A 14,453-nucleotide genomic window follows, 5' to 3' on the forward strand; every position below is an offset into this window, starting at 1 on the left:
AGACACAGACACAGACACAGACACAGACACAGACACAGACACAGACACAGACACAGACACAGACACAGACACAGACACAAGGAGAAGAGAGTCTAAGAATGGAAGTCTCATAGTTAATGATTGACAATCAGTATTGGGACAGCACGAGGCTTCCTTCTTTAACCCCTGACACCAGTTGGCTGTTTGGTATTAGCGTTAGAATGAATAAAAGTATTCCATGAAAATGGCTTGACTGAGTTTTCCTTGCTTTATGGGACTGAAAATTACTCTTTTTAATTTTTTTTTTTTTTTATTATGAGGGATTGACTTAAGACCTCGTGAAAGACAAACACTCCACCATTTAGTTACAGCTTTACTTTGGTTTTTCGTTTCGAGAATAAGCCATCCAGGTTGACAATGAACTCACTCTATAGTCTAGGGAGACTTTGACTTGAGAGCTTTCTGCAGCAGTCTCTTGCTACCGGGATTACTGGCATATTGCTGGCAGTTTCTGGGATTACTGGCATGTACCACCTGACCTAGCAAAGCTCTAGAGAGATAGCAATGGTTTGGAAGAAATCAAAGGATATCTTTTGTTTTGTTTGTTTGTTTTTTCGAGATAGGGTTTCTATGTGTAGCCCTGGCTGTCCTGGAACTCACTCTGTAGACCAGGCTGGCTTCGAACCCAGAAATCCGTCTGCCTCTGCCTCCCAAGTGCTGGGATTAAAGGCGTGTGCCACCACTGCCCAGCCAAAGGATATCTTTTAATAATAGTAAATTTGGAAAGAGGCAGTTAAGAATCTCATTAATAATACTAAGAAAATCCACATTATGGAATTTACCATAGTGGGATATTTTTGGCTGCTAATTGGCTAATATTTAAGGATGCAAAACTGTAATCTGGCAAGATCCCTGGGTTCCATCTGTAACTGCTGTGCTCTATGATCAGCTTTCCTGATGTGTGGGTGGCTTCATGGGGCCCTGACCATTTCTGGATGTTTAAAGAAAATGTGTGCTATTGTGTCTTTTCAGGGCACACTTCTCTCAGCTTTGCTGGGAATAGTTACATCAAGTATCGGCTTTCTGAAAATAGCAAAGAGGAGGACTTCAAGCTAGCTCTGCGCCTGAGAACCCTGCAAAGCAATGGGATCATAATGTACACTCGGGCCAACCCCTGCATGATTCTGAAGGTTTGTAAAATGGGCTGCTTTCTTCTTTTGTCGTTATTTGTCGTTGTTGTTGAGAGAGTCTTATCTTGAAGCCTAGGGCAACTTCAAACTCAAAACAACCCTGCATCTCAGTGCTGAGGTTATGGGCATGAGCCACTATATCCTGCCCACAGTCATTCCTTAATTGACTACGCTGACTGTTATATTAGGAGAAACTAAAATTATTGTCTTGTGAGTTTATAAGACCAGAACAGACTTCAGGATAAAAGAGAGAACCATGGGGTTGAAAAGTGTGCCAGCGTTCTACTTTGTTTGAGTATTTAGTAGTATTTAGTATTTCAAAACTGGCTGGTAGAGGTTAGAGATCTCCCTATAGAAAGTGCTTGAATGTTCACCTCCTTTGTATTCCAGTCACTCCACAGGGCATTAGGACAGATGTCTCAATCAATCTCATGACAAAGCTAATCCTTTAACAGGTTGGTTCCATCCTTATTCACCGTGTTCTCGCCACACTCTCTGGACAGCTACACTGTTACTTGGGGACCAAGTAGGAGATCTTAGGCACAAATATTTCACATATCCTTTCATGACTCAAGTATCTCAGTTTTTAAATCATTTCCTGACCTCAGAAGTCCTCCTAAAGCAGCCAGATTTCCTTCAAAATAAATCTGGCATTTGTATGCAGCTTGAGACGCCTAGTGCCTTCGTGACTACACTAAGAATACTAACAGATGTAGCTGCATCTTTCTAATTTTAAATTTAATACAAATTTTCTATGGATGTCTTATCCCCATTTACTTGATCAAGAACAATCCAAAGGGTTTTACATATTCACCCAAAGTTGCTTAGCTACCAAGGGCTAAGGCCAGATCCCTACTATAGCGTGTCTCACTCTGTGATCCTCACCTCCAAGCTCTCCTCAGTTCTTCTTCTTCACACTCCAGTTTATTTTATCTCAGATCCCATCCTGTGCATGTATAGACCAGACCCAGCTTTCTGGTCTCGGGAATGGAGAAAGCCACATCCAGCTTTGGGTATGAGAGAATGGGAGAAATACGCCTCCCCTGACCTGTGTTCAGGGCACTGTTATTTCAGTCTATAGTTGCTCAGGCTCCTTGGAAGTCTTCAGAGCCTGTCAAGTGAAAACTGACCATTGTCTCTGGCCTTCTGTCTCCTCTTTCAAGCTCTAACAGGTTACTGTAACACCAATACTTTCTGTTAAATAATCTCTATACAGCACTGAAGTTGAGAGGGAACAGAAATATCAGATAAGGATGGCTTGATCCTAAAATGAAGCTTGTCATCTTCCCATCCCTGGCACGTCTCTAGGGACAGAAAAGAAAAATAAACCTCTGAGGTAACACTCACCATGCAAGCATACAGCACTTATGAAATAACAAATATGTTTCTGAAGTTGGAAACTGAATACTTTTAAAATGAATTCCAATAAACAAACCTGGTTGCCATTTGAAGGGACCCTCTGTGAAAGCTTTGGGGGTAGTGGACCCTCACTGGCCCCTGTCTGGTATCTCTCTCATGTTGGCTTTGCCCAGAGCAGGTGGCAGCCCTACCGGACGGTGGTAGATATCCATCTATGTTGCCAGTAGCTTCCTCGTAGGGGGCTTGTTGAGCACAGCCTGTTACAAGGTTTCATCTCACGGGCCTTAGGTAGCTGTGTGCCTGTGCTTTGCTTCAGCCACTAAACTGAAATGCTTGGATTAAACTGCCCCTCCACATGGCCTGGATTTTCCCAGGCAGAGTGTGTTCCGTAAACACGTATTTAAGACAATCATGGGGCAGAGGGCATTCCCTGCAACTGCTAAAGAGTAGCATGGTGGTCAGAAAAAAAACAAAACCTTCATGGACTGAAGTGTCACTGTATTCTGGCTACACTAAAAAGCGCTTGCCTTTCCATCTCCCACTTACTGCCTTGACTTCTAAAAGAGATTTGAGACTTAGCATAAACACACAAATTCAATAAAAAGTAAAGTACCATTGACATGAAAATAAAAGGTTATGATGCAATTAATGAAGCAAAAAAAAAGTAAAATAGCATGATTTTGAAAAACCAGAGAAACTATATTAGTTGAGCAGAAACTCAGTTCTGATTTTCCTTGCAACAAAGCCGTAATAGAAGGGGCTGTGCCCCTTTAAGCCTATTAAAAACAAAGTGTCAGATTTCCAGAGCAGACATGAGGAGAAATCACAGCAGTTCAAGGGGTTTCTTGTCAGACTTTTTGACACCAACTGGAAAGCAGACAGAAACCTTGGATGCTAATCTAGAAATATTCCTAAATATAAGAAATATTGAGGAAAGTGACATGTCACTGAGTCCTTTAGTCAGATGATTCTCAGACATGGCTTGATATCCCAGAACCAATAAAAAAGATAGGTTAAGTTCCTAAGTTGTGTGGGCAGGTCTTACAAACTGTGGACTATGGAATCTCTTGGGATGCTTTTACATAACATCTATTCTGATTTCCACTCCCCTCCCTAAATGCAGGAGTGCACATGTCTGCCTGTGAGGAGACTGAAACATGGAGGCATTTGTTGATTTCATTAGTAAGCAATAACTATTGGACAGTGAGTGGATGTTTGACAGGTGAGCAGGTTAGAAGCTCTCCAGGAGTTATGAAAAGGTCCAGGGGCTGATTGGAACATCTACCCATTTACGTATTTCCTGATACAATTATTTTATTCTTGAAGGTACCCCACGTGTCAGATAAACATTAAGTGGCTTTGAAAATACAATATTGAAGGGTATCCTCTCCCGAGACTGTTTGATAACCCTTGTGATGATCAATCAGTCTTAATTGAGAGCTTGCTTAGATTTAGAAGTACTTGGGGGATGGGCGAGACACACATCTAGATATGGCTGTGAGAGGGTTCCAGAGATGATGTGCCAAGAAGTAACCACTTTAAATGTGGGCCTCTGAGTTCCAACTCCACATTTCTTCTGCTTCCTGGCCACCAAGATGGGAGCTGTCCTGCTCCCCACATCCTCCTGGATAGGATGGACAGGGCCCTCTAAAAGTGTGAGCTGAAGACCAAATTCTCCTCTACTCTGTTTCTGTAAAAATTCTGGTGACAGTGAGAATAAAACCAACTAACACAGACCTCTGGCTAGACTATTCTACACTGAACCCTACACTAGGGATACACTAAGAATACACTGAGCCATACACTGACGGTCCAAAGCAATGTGGCTCATAATACTACTCAAACTCCTACTTTCCTATGAAAACTACTTTTATAGATCCAATTTCCTGTCTCTTAATCCTCTAATCATTGAAAATTGACCAAAGCACACAATTGATTTCATACAACTCTGAAGATGTAGATATTTTATAACAAAAGGGTATATATCTTTCTCTGAACTATGCATATCATTGAAAATAATCACCCATTCTCCTGACCAAGAAGCTATTTCAGTAGCATGGCTACAAACTTCTCACAGCCCAGAGACACGTCAGTCTCCACTGCAGTGTCTCGATGCCAGTCTGATTGAGAACATGTTGCCTTTGCAAAGAAAAATACTTTAGAACTTGGTAGACAGACAAAAATTAACTACCAGAGTACAGTTTTCCAGTGTGAAGATGACTCAGACACTTCAAAAGGAAGGAAGTGTTGTTTTATCTCCCTGGCATAACATGCCTACGATTAACTTTTCACAGGGTAACTTTGGGCAGCCATATTCTAGAATGTCATAGCAACCAACCTAATGGTTCAAAATGCTTAGAATCATGTCGATGCTGGTGATGCTTCTTTGGGAAAAGGTGAGATGAGAGGTGTGGGCACCTGGCTTCTTTCTCTTAGCAATGCTGCTGGTTACTTTATACAATGTTACTTTATACAAAGAGAAGGGGAAGGAGAGGAGAAACTTAGCTGTGCTCGGTACTCACATGGGATAATTTTAGTTCCTTAGTGGCAGAATTTTTACATGTGCAGGTGCATCTGGCTCATGTCAATTCTTTCTGGTTATTACCCAGAGGCAATTGGTAGTGATGGGGGAGGAGCATAAATCAAATAATACGTTAATTAAACAGTCTTGTACAGAATCTTACATGAACTGCACATTCACCAGCAGATTTTTCCAGGACTGATTGAGGACAGTGTTTTGTAGCCATGGGGTAAACCAGCAGATGGGCTGCAGCAGGAGACGGTGTCTCCAAAGCCGTGTTCCATCACTTTATTACATACACTCCAATGCAGATGTGGGTATTACCTATGTACTGTCACTAAGCAAATTTGCCGTACTTTACAATACCCATTCCGTCTATTTTGCTAAACAACAGCAAAAAAACGGCAATTGCATATGATTATAGGTGAAAGCCCTCTGAAAATAAACGTTTACTTTCAGACCTTTCCATCCAAGCACATATATTTCAGAGCTCTGTGTGTGTGTGTGTCTGTGTCTGTGTGTCTGTGTGTCTGTGTGTCTGTGTGTGTGTGTGTGTGCGAGCGCGCAGGTTGTCTGTGATTTTTACTTTGTAAATCAATTGTGCAGTTCTAAACTGTGAACTTCATACTTTTATAGATGACAAAATCATGTCGCAGTGCCATTCAGAACAAATGTTTGCATTCTTTTCCAAGCCGTGTGGTGGGTTATGAGTTGTTAGAAACCCATGAATTTAATATGTGGCCCAAGAACATTGATCTTCACACAATGTGTCCCAAAGAGGACAAAAGGCTGGACACTCCTGCTGTACACAGTCTCCAAGCTTGGGCACTCTGGGAGTGCCTCTTGTCTATATAGTGAACAGTATAGAAAAAGATGGGCTTAAGAATAATATCAGTGTTTAATATCCAAATTACACACAAGCTGGGTACCAGGAAGCCCTTGCTTCTATCTGGCCTGTTTTCTCCACTACATCACAGTTTTGCAAACTTGTTTGGGGAGTGTAAGTATATGTGTGTGCAGTTAACATGTGACCACGCTCCTGCCAACTGGACTAGTGAACCCCAGAAGGGCAGAACAGATCACCTTTGCTCATTGTTTACCACATGGTGGGTGTCCCGTGGAAGTTGGCGATTCCATGGAAATTAGTGCTGTGACAGAGAGGAGTGCAAACAAGATATCGCAGTAGGTCTTAAAAGGGAGGAGAGGTGGGGCATGATCCACCGATAGAAACTTTTTTAAATACCGCCGTGCATTTCCTGGTCATCCCTAGGATTGGTAGCAGGAAGATCTGAGAAGTGGCCGACCTATGTCTTCCTGGCAGACAATGGAGGGCAGACTGGATGATCCCAGCTGGGATCACACCATTTCGGATCCAGACTCATGAGGGCTCTGTATTTCTTATTGTACAGATTGTGGAAGGCAAGCTGTGGTTTCAGCTGGACTGTGGCAGCGGCCCTGGGATCCTGGGCATCTCCAGTCGCGCTGTCAATGACGGGAGCTGGCACTCAGTCTTCTTGGAGCTCAATCGCAATTTCACCAGCTTGTCCCTGGACGACAGCTACGTGGAGCGTCGCAGGGCACCCCTGTACTTCCAGACGCTGAGCACCGACAGCGCCATCTTCTTTGGTGCGCTGGTGCAGGCTGATAACATCCGCAGCCTGACGGACACGCGTGTTACGCAGGTTCTCGGTGGCTTTCAGGGTTGCCTGGACTCCGTGGTGCTCAATCACAACGAGCTACCTCTCCAAAACAAGCGCAGCAGCTTCGCGGAGGTCGTGGGTCTGACCGAGCTGAAGCTGGGCTGTGTACTCTACCCCGACGCGTGCCAACGCAGCCCCTGTCTGCACGGGGGCAGCTGCAGCGGCCTGCCCTCTGGCGGTGAGTACTCATCTGTGCAGGCATCTAGGCAAGGGGAGGGAGCGCACCTGAGGTAGGCCCACCCTCACAGACAGCTCCTCCCACCTTCTCCAGGACCCTCCGGGAGAGACTGCTCACACTTGCGTGTTCAGACATTCTGAATCCTCTGTTCTGCAGAAGCTTGACAGTTGCAGGGTATCTGGCTTAACCGTAACTGGATGCCAGACTGTAGGTGCAACCACCTCTTCCCTGCCCACCAGACAGCCTTCCAGATTTCAGTTCCCTATAAGGTGTGACTTCGGGAGCCACCTTCTGTCACTGCAGAAGGCTGCCTGATTTCACTGACTGGAGCTACCAACCAGTCTGCTAACCCTGACTCCCATGGGGGCGGCTGCAGTTGCCTGACCTCTGGCGGTGAGTGCACATCTGTGCAGGCACCTAGGGGAGGAGAGGGCATGCACCTGGAGTAGGCCTACCCTCACAGCCAACTCCTCCCTCCTCCTGGACCCTCTCGGAGAGGATGGTTCTTCAGATATAACTTTACCAGTAGCTGTATGGGTTGGAGGAATGGACCTGCCTCCCTGGGAAGAGAATTAAGAGGAAGGGTCTTTGGAGGAAGCTTTTGAAAAACAAGGAGAGAGAACTTGGGATAACCTAAGCTTACATTTCAGGAATGAAAATCTAATGTTTATCTCTAGGAGCTATATATTAAAGCTAGACATGATGATGTGCACCTGTAGCACCAGCACCAGGAAGGCGGAGATAGGTGACTCTTGGGGCTCAATGGCTAGCCAGCCTAACCTACATGGAGAGTTCTAGACTGGAGAAGATCCTATCTCCAAAACAGAAAAGATGGAAAGTGCCTGAGAAATAACTCCCAAGGTTGTCCACTAGCCCTTATATCCTCCTAATTACTCATGATACTAATTACACACACACACACACACACACACACACACACACACACACACACAGAGACACACTACAAGTAGGTGAAACTATACAGAAACTCTCAGGAGGGAATCCAGTGAAGGACAGCACAGTGTTCTTCTCTAGTCATTTCTTCCCCAAGTACATCCTCCATGGACGGAGATGGAAGCAGGAAAGCAATGGGAGATGAAGAAGAAAGGGGGAGAACAGAGCCACAAAGTATGTCTATAGTTGTCTAAGGCCCAGGAGCCTGAGGTTGAAGACTCTTTTCCTCCTCCTAGATGCAGAGTCTGTGCAGAGAACCACTAGACAGGCTTCCTTCTGACTGGGTCTTGCCACCACCGCCTCTCAGCAGCCCATTAGCTATCTTCAGCCCCTTTGCAGAGCTACTCAGCAGCCATCTGATTGGTGGACTTAAACCTTCTTCACAATCACTTGAGATTCTGCTGAGCATTAGCATCCACTTTGAGTGCAGCTAGACTCTGAATTTAGAGTCCATTTTATTATGAGAATGTTATAAACTGTCCGTGGAGTGATGTGGTGCAGGAACACAGACAGCAAAGATGTTCAGACTCACATATGTCAATGTCACAATGAAGGCCCAGTGCCCTGGGGGGAAGTTCCTACTGTCTCAATTTAAGAAATCTATTTGCTGTTTTTACTGTCTCAGCAGTATATGTAAATAAAGGGTGCTTATGGCTCCATAATTCCAGAATGATGGGCAGTGACTCTCCACTAGCTGTTCTCCAAACCAGCCCCTCGTGACAAATCATGGCCAGTTTTTCATGAGGCAAAAGAAAAAAAAAAAAAAACCCTACCAGTGTGAACCACTGACAATATATGAGAGGGCATATAATTAAATTGGGTTGAAATTGAACACCATGCTGTGTCAAATCCTGGGTATGCAGCCACAAATTGTAATATACTTTAACCATGCCAGGACATGGTTTTTCCTGGCAAAGCTGTGGTCTTCCAGAGAGGGTTATCTTTAAAATAATAATAGTCTCTGAACAAAGGGGAAAGACTGTGGTGTCTGGCTCAGCAGGGTGCATTTTAACTACCATGAAATGCTTTAGTTAAGTACCCAGAACAGGTACCTTATATAACTAAATGGCTCTAGGGCCCTTCTGAGAAACACTAGTTATTTTTCTGTTCTGTTCTGTTCTGTTCTGTTCTGTTCTGTTCTGTTCTGTTCTGTTTTGTTTTGTCGAGACAGAGTCTCATTGTGTAACCAAGGATGGTCTAAGGTTTCTGATCTTCCTGCCTCTGCCTTCTGGGAGCTAGGATTCCAGACATGCATCACCACATTCTGTATGTGTATTAGGGATCAAAACCAGGGCCTCCTGCATTCTATCAGCTGAACTACATACCCACCTCTACTTTTACCTATACCTTGCCCTCCCAAATGGTCAGACTTGCCCGTACACATGCAAGCCATCTCTCTTTGTTCCTCAGGTTTGTCTTTCTTCTATGATGGAGCAATCTTCTCGATTCTGGGCTCCTTAGTAGGTTCTCTTCCTTCCAGGGTAATGTAGTCTCTTTTCGGCTCCAGTCTTCTCTTTGCACCTATGAGTGTACGATTTTCTAAAATAATCAGTGCATCCTCCCTCACCCCATCTCGAGCAGCACTCCCTTGCCTCAAGCCCACCATTCTGCCAATGTCAGGAAGCCCTACAAGGACAACCATTCCCCCAAGCCACAACAAACCTGATCTAGAGAATCTGGTTTTGGAATCATGGTTCAAGGTGGATCAAGCCCCACCTAACAGAAATGTCAGAGGTCTTCTGTGACTTAGTGTGAAGCCAGAGACACAGAATTCCTTTTCTGGCATGAGAGGGAGCACCTACAGGCTTCTTTGCTGTAAAGATGAGGCCCTAGCCTCAAAGAAGACTCTATTTAATATCATAGACATTTTAAAAAAAAACTTTTATTTTTTGTTTCTCTGTATGAGTGTTTTGGCTACATATATGTCTGTGTACCACATGTGTGCCTGGTGGCAAAGGACACCAAAAGAGGGAATCAGACCCCTGGGAACTAGAATTACAGGCAGTTGTGAGCTGCCATGTGGATGGTGGGACTAGGGGTTCTTTGGAAGAGCAGTCAGTGCTCTTAACCACTGGGCCATCTCTCCAGCACCTATCATGGTCATTTTTGTCATGTCTTTGTTTTTCCTAGCTGAAAAATTTTGTCAAATTAGGAGGGTGGGTACAAAAAAGGAATGCATCAAAACTCAGACATCTACTTCCTGCTATGGAACCATAAATTAAGCATAATTACTTATGAGAAGCACCTTTTTTAAAGAACAGTGAAATTAAGTGTAGTCATACCCTCATGAGTTCCTTCTGGTGGCCAGAGAAGTTGGATCATGGCCATGGTCTTGGGCTCCCAGATCTAAAGCTAGGACACATGCAGCACTCCAAGAGGACATTTGAGTTAAGGAGGTAGACTGAGGTCCCAGAGGTAAGCCTTTGCACATGGCATTCTGACAGCAGAGTTATTTGAACATCAGTCTGTTTTGTAACTCTCTCCCGTGGATCACTGTAAAATGCCAGGACACAGTTTACCATCCTCATCCCTCACTCACAGAACGATGCTGGAGGACTGGTTGTTGGATCTCCTGGTAACAGACCTCATTCTCAAACTGTGGCACATTGTTCCAGAACATTAATAACCTTTAAAGCAGCCAACCCACAGCAAGAAATATTTCTTTTCAGGGTTCCTCCCCAACTACCCCAAACCCAACCAAAGCCTTGGCACAAGGACCAAAGAGTTGCATCTACTAGCCTGGAATGGCATAGTCAGCAGCTCTGACCAAACTTATAATTCTTCCTACCCAAGAAGCAATCCTCAGGAACCCCAGGGGAGTCAGAGCACAGAGTGCTAAATTGTAACGTGACTCTATAAATCAACCACAGAAAGAAAGCCCCCCCAGTGGTGTCTTAAAATTATATATATTTCACAAACATGACCTGGAAACAGCAATCACCATGGAGAAGAAATGACTGGGACCCATTCTGACCCTTACATTTTCAGACCCATTGGTTGGGGTGTTGACCAGGGGGCACCCACATTCTGAATAAGACATGCTTAATTCTCCATGCCTCAAGACGATGAAGGGAAAACCCAGAGGGAACTGAGCTGTTATTTGGTGAAGCAATGCACTAAGCCATGCTGTCATCAGGCCAGAAGCAATCACTCAGACAGCTTTGTATGAAACTGGAAGCCTAAATCCTGGAGAAACATTGGTGAATTCTCAGTAGTCAGAAATACTAGTTTGAGTGTACACAGCACTAGAATATCACTTGCCTTGAAATGCTTACATACTAAGACATCTGATTTTTCAACATTCTTCCCTTCTACAACGCCTCCCATTTTAAAGAACTAACAAGCCAGAGAAGTTAAATGAGAAGTCCAGTATCACATATCTGAGAGTGTGTGAAGCCAGAATTCTGCTCCTTACTATACTCAAATGTGTTCCAGGGACAAGCTATGCCTTTGTGACTGAGGATACTAAAAAGATGTATCACAGGTCCCACCAGAACCTACTGATTCAATCTGCACCTCATGATGCTCCGTAGACAATGATCTGATTTCACCTTCCAGCTCTAAGTTGCCCTGAAATCTGGAGAATCTTTTAGTTTCCATTTCACTCTCTAATTAGATAGCGATTCTTCACCTCCGAGATCCATCAGGTCACTCAAGGAACTTGTAAAGTTTTGCTACTGAAGTGTCTCTTGATTGTTCATTCTAAAGGAAAATATATTTGTCTCTGTCCATTGTTGTCCACACCAGAAGAATCATCTTCTGGATAATCAAATTATACTTGCAAACTCCTGAATGTTTTGCCAAGAAAAATTCAAGAACAGTGGAAAGCAGGCACAAATCTGAAGTATCAGAATCACATGAATTCAGGCATCTCTGTTTTAACAAGGCAGGTTCCATGTACATCCAAGTCTGAGAACTACAGCCACTGGAGGATCTTAAGAGTTCTTGATCTTTAGAAATGTGTTCTGTAAGTACCAAGAGAGGTAAAAAGACATGGTCATTAAAAGGAGTTGAAAGTCAGAAGAACAGACACAGAACATCACTCTCTTGTCAGCAAAATCAGTTTACCCAGAGATCCTCAAAGATTAAAAACAACAGTGTCTGCACAGCTCATTCTCAGCAGCCCTGGCTATTCTGCCTATCAAGTTATATGGTGGACTGTTAGAGGTTTGTAAAAGAAGGACAGAGAACTGACAACAAAGTTCCTTGTGTTGGTTTGGTCCCTGGTTTGTGGTCCCCCTTCCTTGTAAGTCTAAGTAAGTTCAGTCCATCAAACTTCATCAACTGGGAACACTGTGCTGACCCACGTTAAGTTCCAAATCCCACTGCTTTTTTAGCAACCAGCAGGTGTCACATGTGTAGCCTGCTTCCCCTCAGTTCTACATGCGTTCCACCATTGGCCTCCTGATCAGAGGCACAAGAATGCAGAAGCAGCCTGCTGAGCACACACGATGGAGGTCATCAGGATGAATACTGCAGCTTACAAAAAATGTTTTTCTTTTTTGAGTGATATTTTTCTAAATTACAAGTTAATGATTTTTTTGTTGTTCTTTTGAACTGCATTAATAGCAATAGATGCTAAAAACAAAGTTCAAAAAGTCTAAGTCATGTGAAGGCACAAAAGAACATTCTAGAAGATGAGATTCTACTATATACCTCTTGCTGTGAGCAAATAAAAGCTGCCACATCTCCAAAGAAACTAATCAAAGCCTCACTCAACACGTTGTACCTGAAATGTGGGCCACCTGTATAGTCCTCTCCAGAGGTTTTCATTTGACAAGGTCCTAAAGCACTGAATTGATCTTGCTTGCAGAAAGGAAAAAAAAAGTCAAATTAACAATGAGGGAGGATGGCCAGCAGCAGCTAGAGTATCCCCAACTGTGATTAACACTCATTAGAGATTGGTAGTCTCAGTACTGAGCCTAAATTTTATGTTGAAAACCTTTTCTGTCTTTAGCTGGTAGAGAAAGAAAGACAGAGGAGGCAGAGACAACGAGAGAAAGAGACACACAGAGAGACAAGGCATGCTTTGGTTCACGTACACTTCCGTGTGTGCATGGAAGTAGAGGTCAGAGATCACCTCCACTGTTGTCCTGAAGAACTTGGTTTACCTTACTTCTCTTTGAGATCAGGTTTCTCTAGCCCAGACCTCAATAATTTGCCTAAGCTAACTGACCAGTGAGCCCAGGGAACAGCCTTTATCTACCTCTCAGGTGCTGGGATTACAAGGATTCACCATTGTGATGGACTTTTTCCAGTTCCTGGGGATCTGATCGAACTCAAATCTTCATGTTTGTGAGACAAACACTTGATTGACAGAGCTAGTTCCCCAGCCTGTGGTAATTTGAGTTTATAAACAACAGGAAAGTGAAACTGACTTTAAAGTCTGCAGTAATTACAACGTAACACAGAAGTACCTAGTACCTGTGTGCTACATTAACCTACAGAGTCTTGGAGCCCTGTTATTCTCTCTGACATAAGCATTCCTGAATATGACTGATCATAAAACGGAAGGAGATTCTCAGAAGTCAAGCATCTTGAGCATGGCCACATGCAGTTGATGGGAACACCCAGGACTCAACCTGGAACCCAGGTCCTCACCATATCCAAATACCTCCCCAAGTCATGATCATTTTCCAGTTCAGCCAGCATGGCAACAGATGAAACTAGATCTCTGGTGCTTTGTATGTGTCTGTCAATATTTTCACCCCTGTGCAGTAGGCATTGTTTTCTTATCAGGATTTGAACTCAAAGAATGATGTTCCCCTCACCCTGATGAGCAAAGCAGAGGGCTGATGCCATTGCCTGGGTGAATTGGGAAAAAAACTAAGCAAAGAAATAAACAGGAACTGTCTTGATTATTTGCCTACACCACCCAAATTTGCTCTATAATTGCTCTTTCCAGCTCTATTTTTGCATTTAATAGGTTTTGTGATGTTCTTCTTTGAGTAAGAGAAGAAGCACTTTAAGTTTATCTGGGTGCAGGTTTGAAAACCATCTGCATGGGCTATAACTAGAAGTGTAAACAGGAACACAGATTTGGAGGCGAGGCTTAAAAATATACTTCCCATGTCTCCAGGATTTGAAGGGAGAAAAGCTGCGACTTTTTTTTTTTTTTTTTTTTTTGCGCACATATTTCAATGCTAGTAGGGCCATTTCCTTCTTACAAGCTGTGAAGTGCTACACAGTCCATCTGCTCACTGGCTTCAATAACCACAAGAGAACCATCTCACCTAAGCTCCTGTTTTCTCATTTGTAAAGAAGCCGTGATAATAACTGCTATTCAGAGACTATAATGCATGCAGTTGTTGTAAGAAGTAAATGAAATACAAGTCATAGAAAGTACTTGGAATTTTTCCTAGTCATATGATAAGTTACTATTCTGGTTAGTTATTTTGTTACTTCTTTCCCACCTCCTAAAAACCCAACTCTTATTCAGACTTGAGAAATGATACCATGAAAAAATGTTTTTAATATTTGTGACAGTGTTAGATAATATTTGCAAGCATTTGATGCTCTCTGGATATCTTTAGAAATTGTGTGTGTGTGTGTGTGTGTGTGTGTGTGTGTGT

At 43.4% G+C, this 14,453-nt stretch overlaps 1 protein-coding gene across 3 annotated transcripts in view; it reads left to right on the forward strand.

Moving 5' to 3' along the window:
* Positions 1-14,453, forward strand: part of Fat3 (FAT atypical cadherin 3) — a 577,941-nt gene that overhangs the window by 544,877 nt on the left and 18,611 nt on the right. For all 3 annotated transcript variants that reach the window (XM_028763348.1, XM_028763349.1, XM_028763347.1), the window contains 2 exons: positions 1,012-1,169; positions 6,459-6,927. In XM_028763348.1, the coding sequence (XP_028619181.1) occupies positions 1,012-1,169; positions 6,459-6,927 (627 nt within the window). The remainder of the gene's footprint in view (positions 1-1,011; positions 1,170-6,458; positions 6,928-14,453) is intronic.

This window comes from Grammomys surdaster, unplaced genomic scaffold (assembly GCF_004785775.1).
Source record: "Grammomys surdaster isolate TR1022 unplaced genomic scaffold, NIH_TR_1.0 138, whole genome shotgun sequence".
Classification (NCBI taxonomy): Eukaryota; Metazoa; Chordata; class Mammalia; order Rodentia; family Muridae; genus Grammomys; species Grammomys surdaster.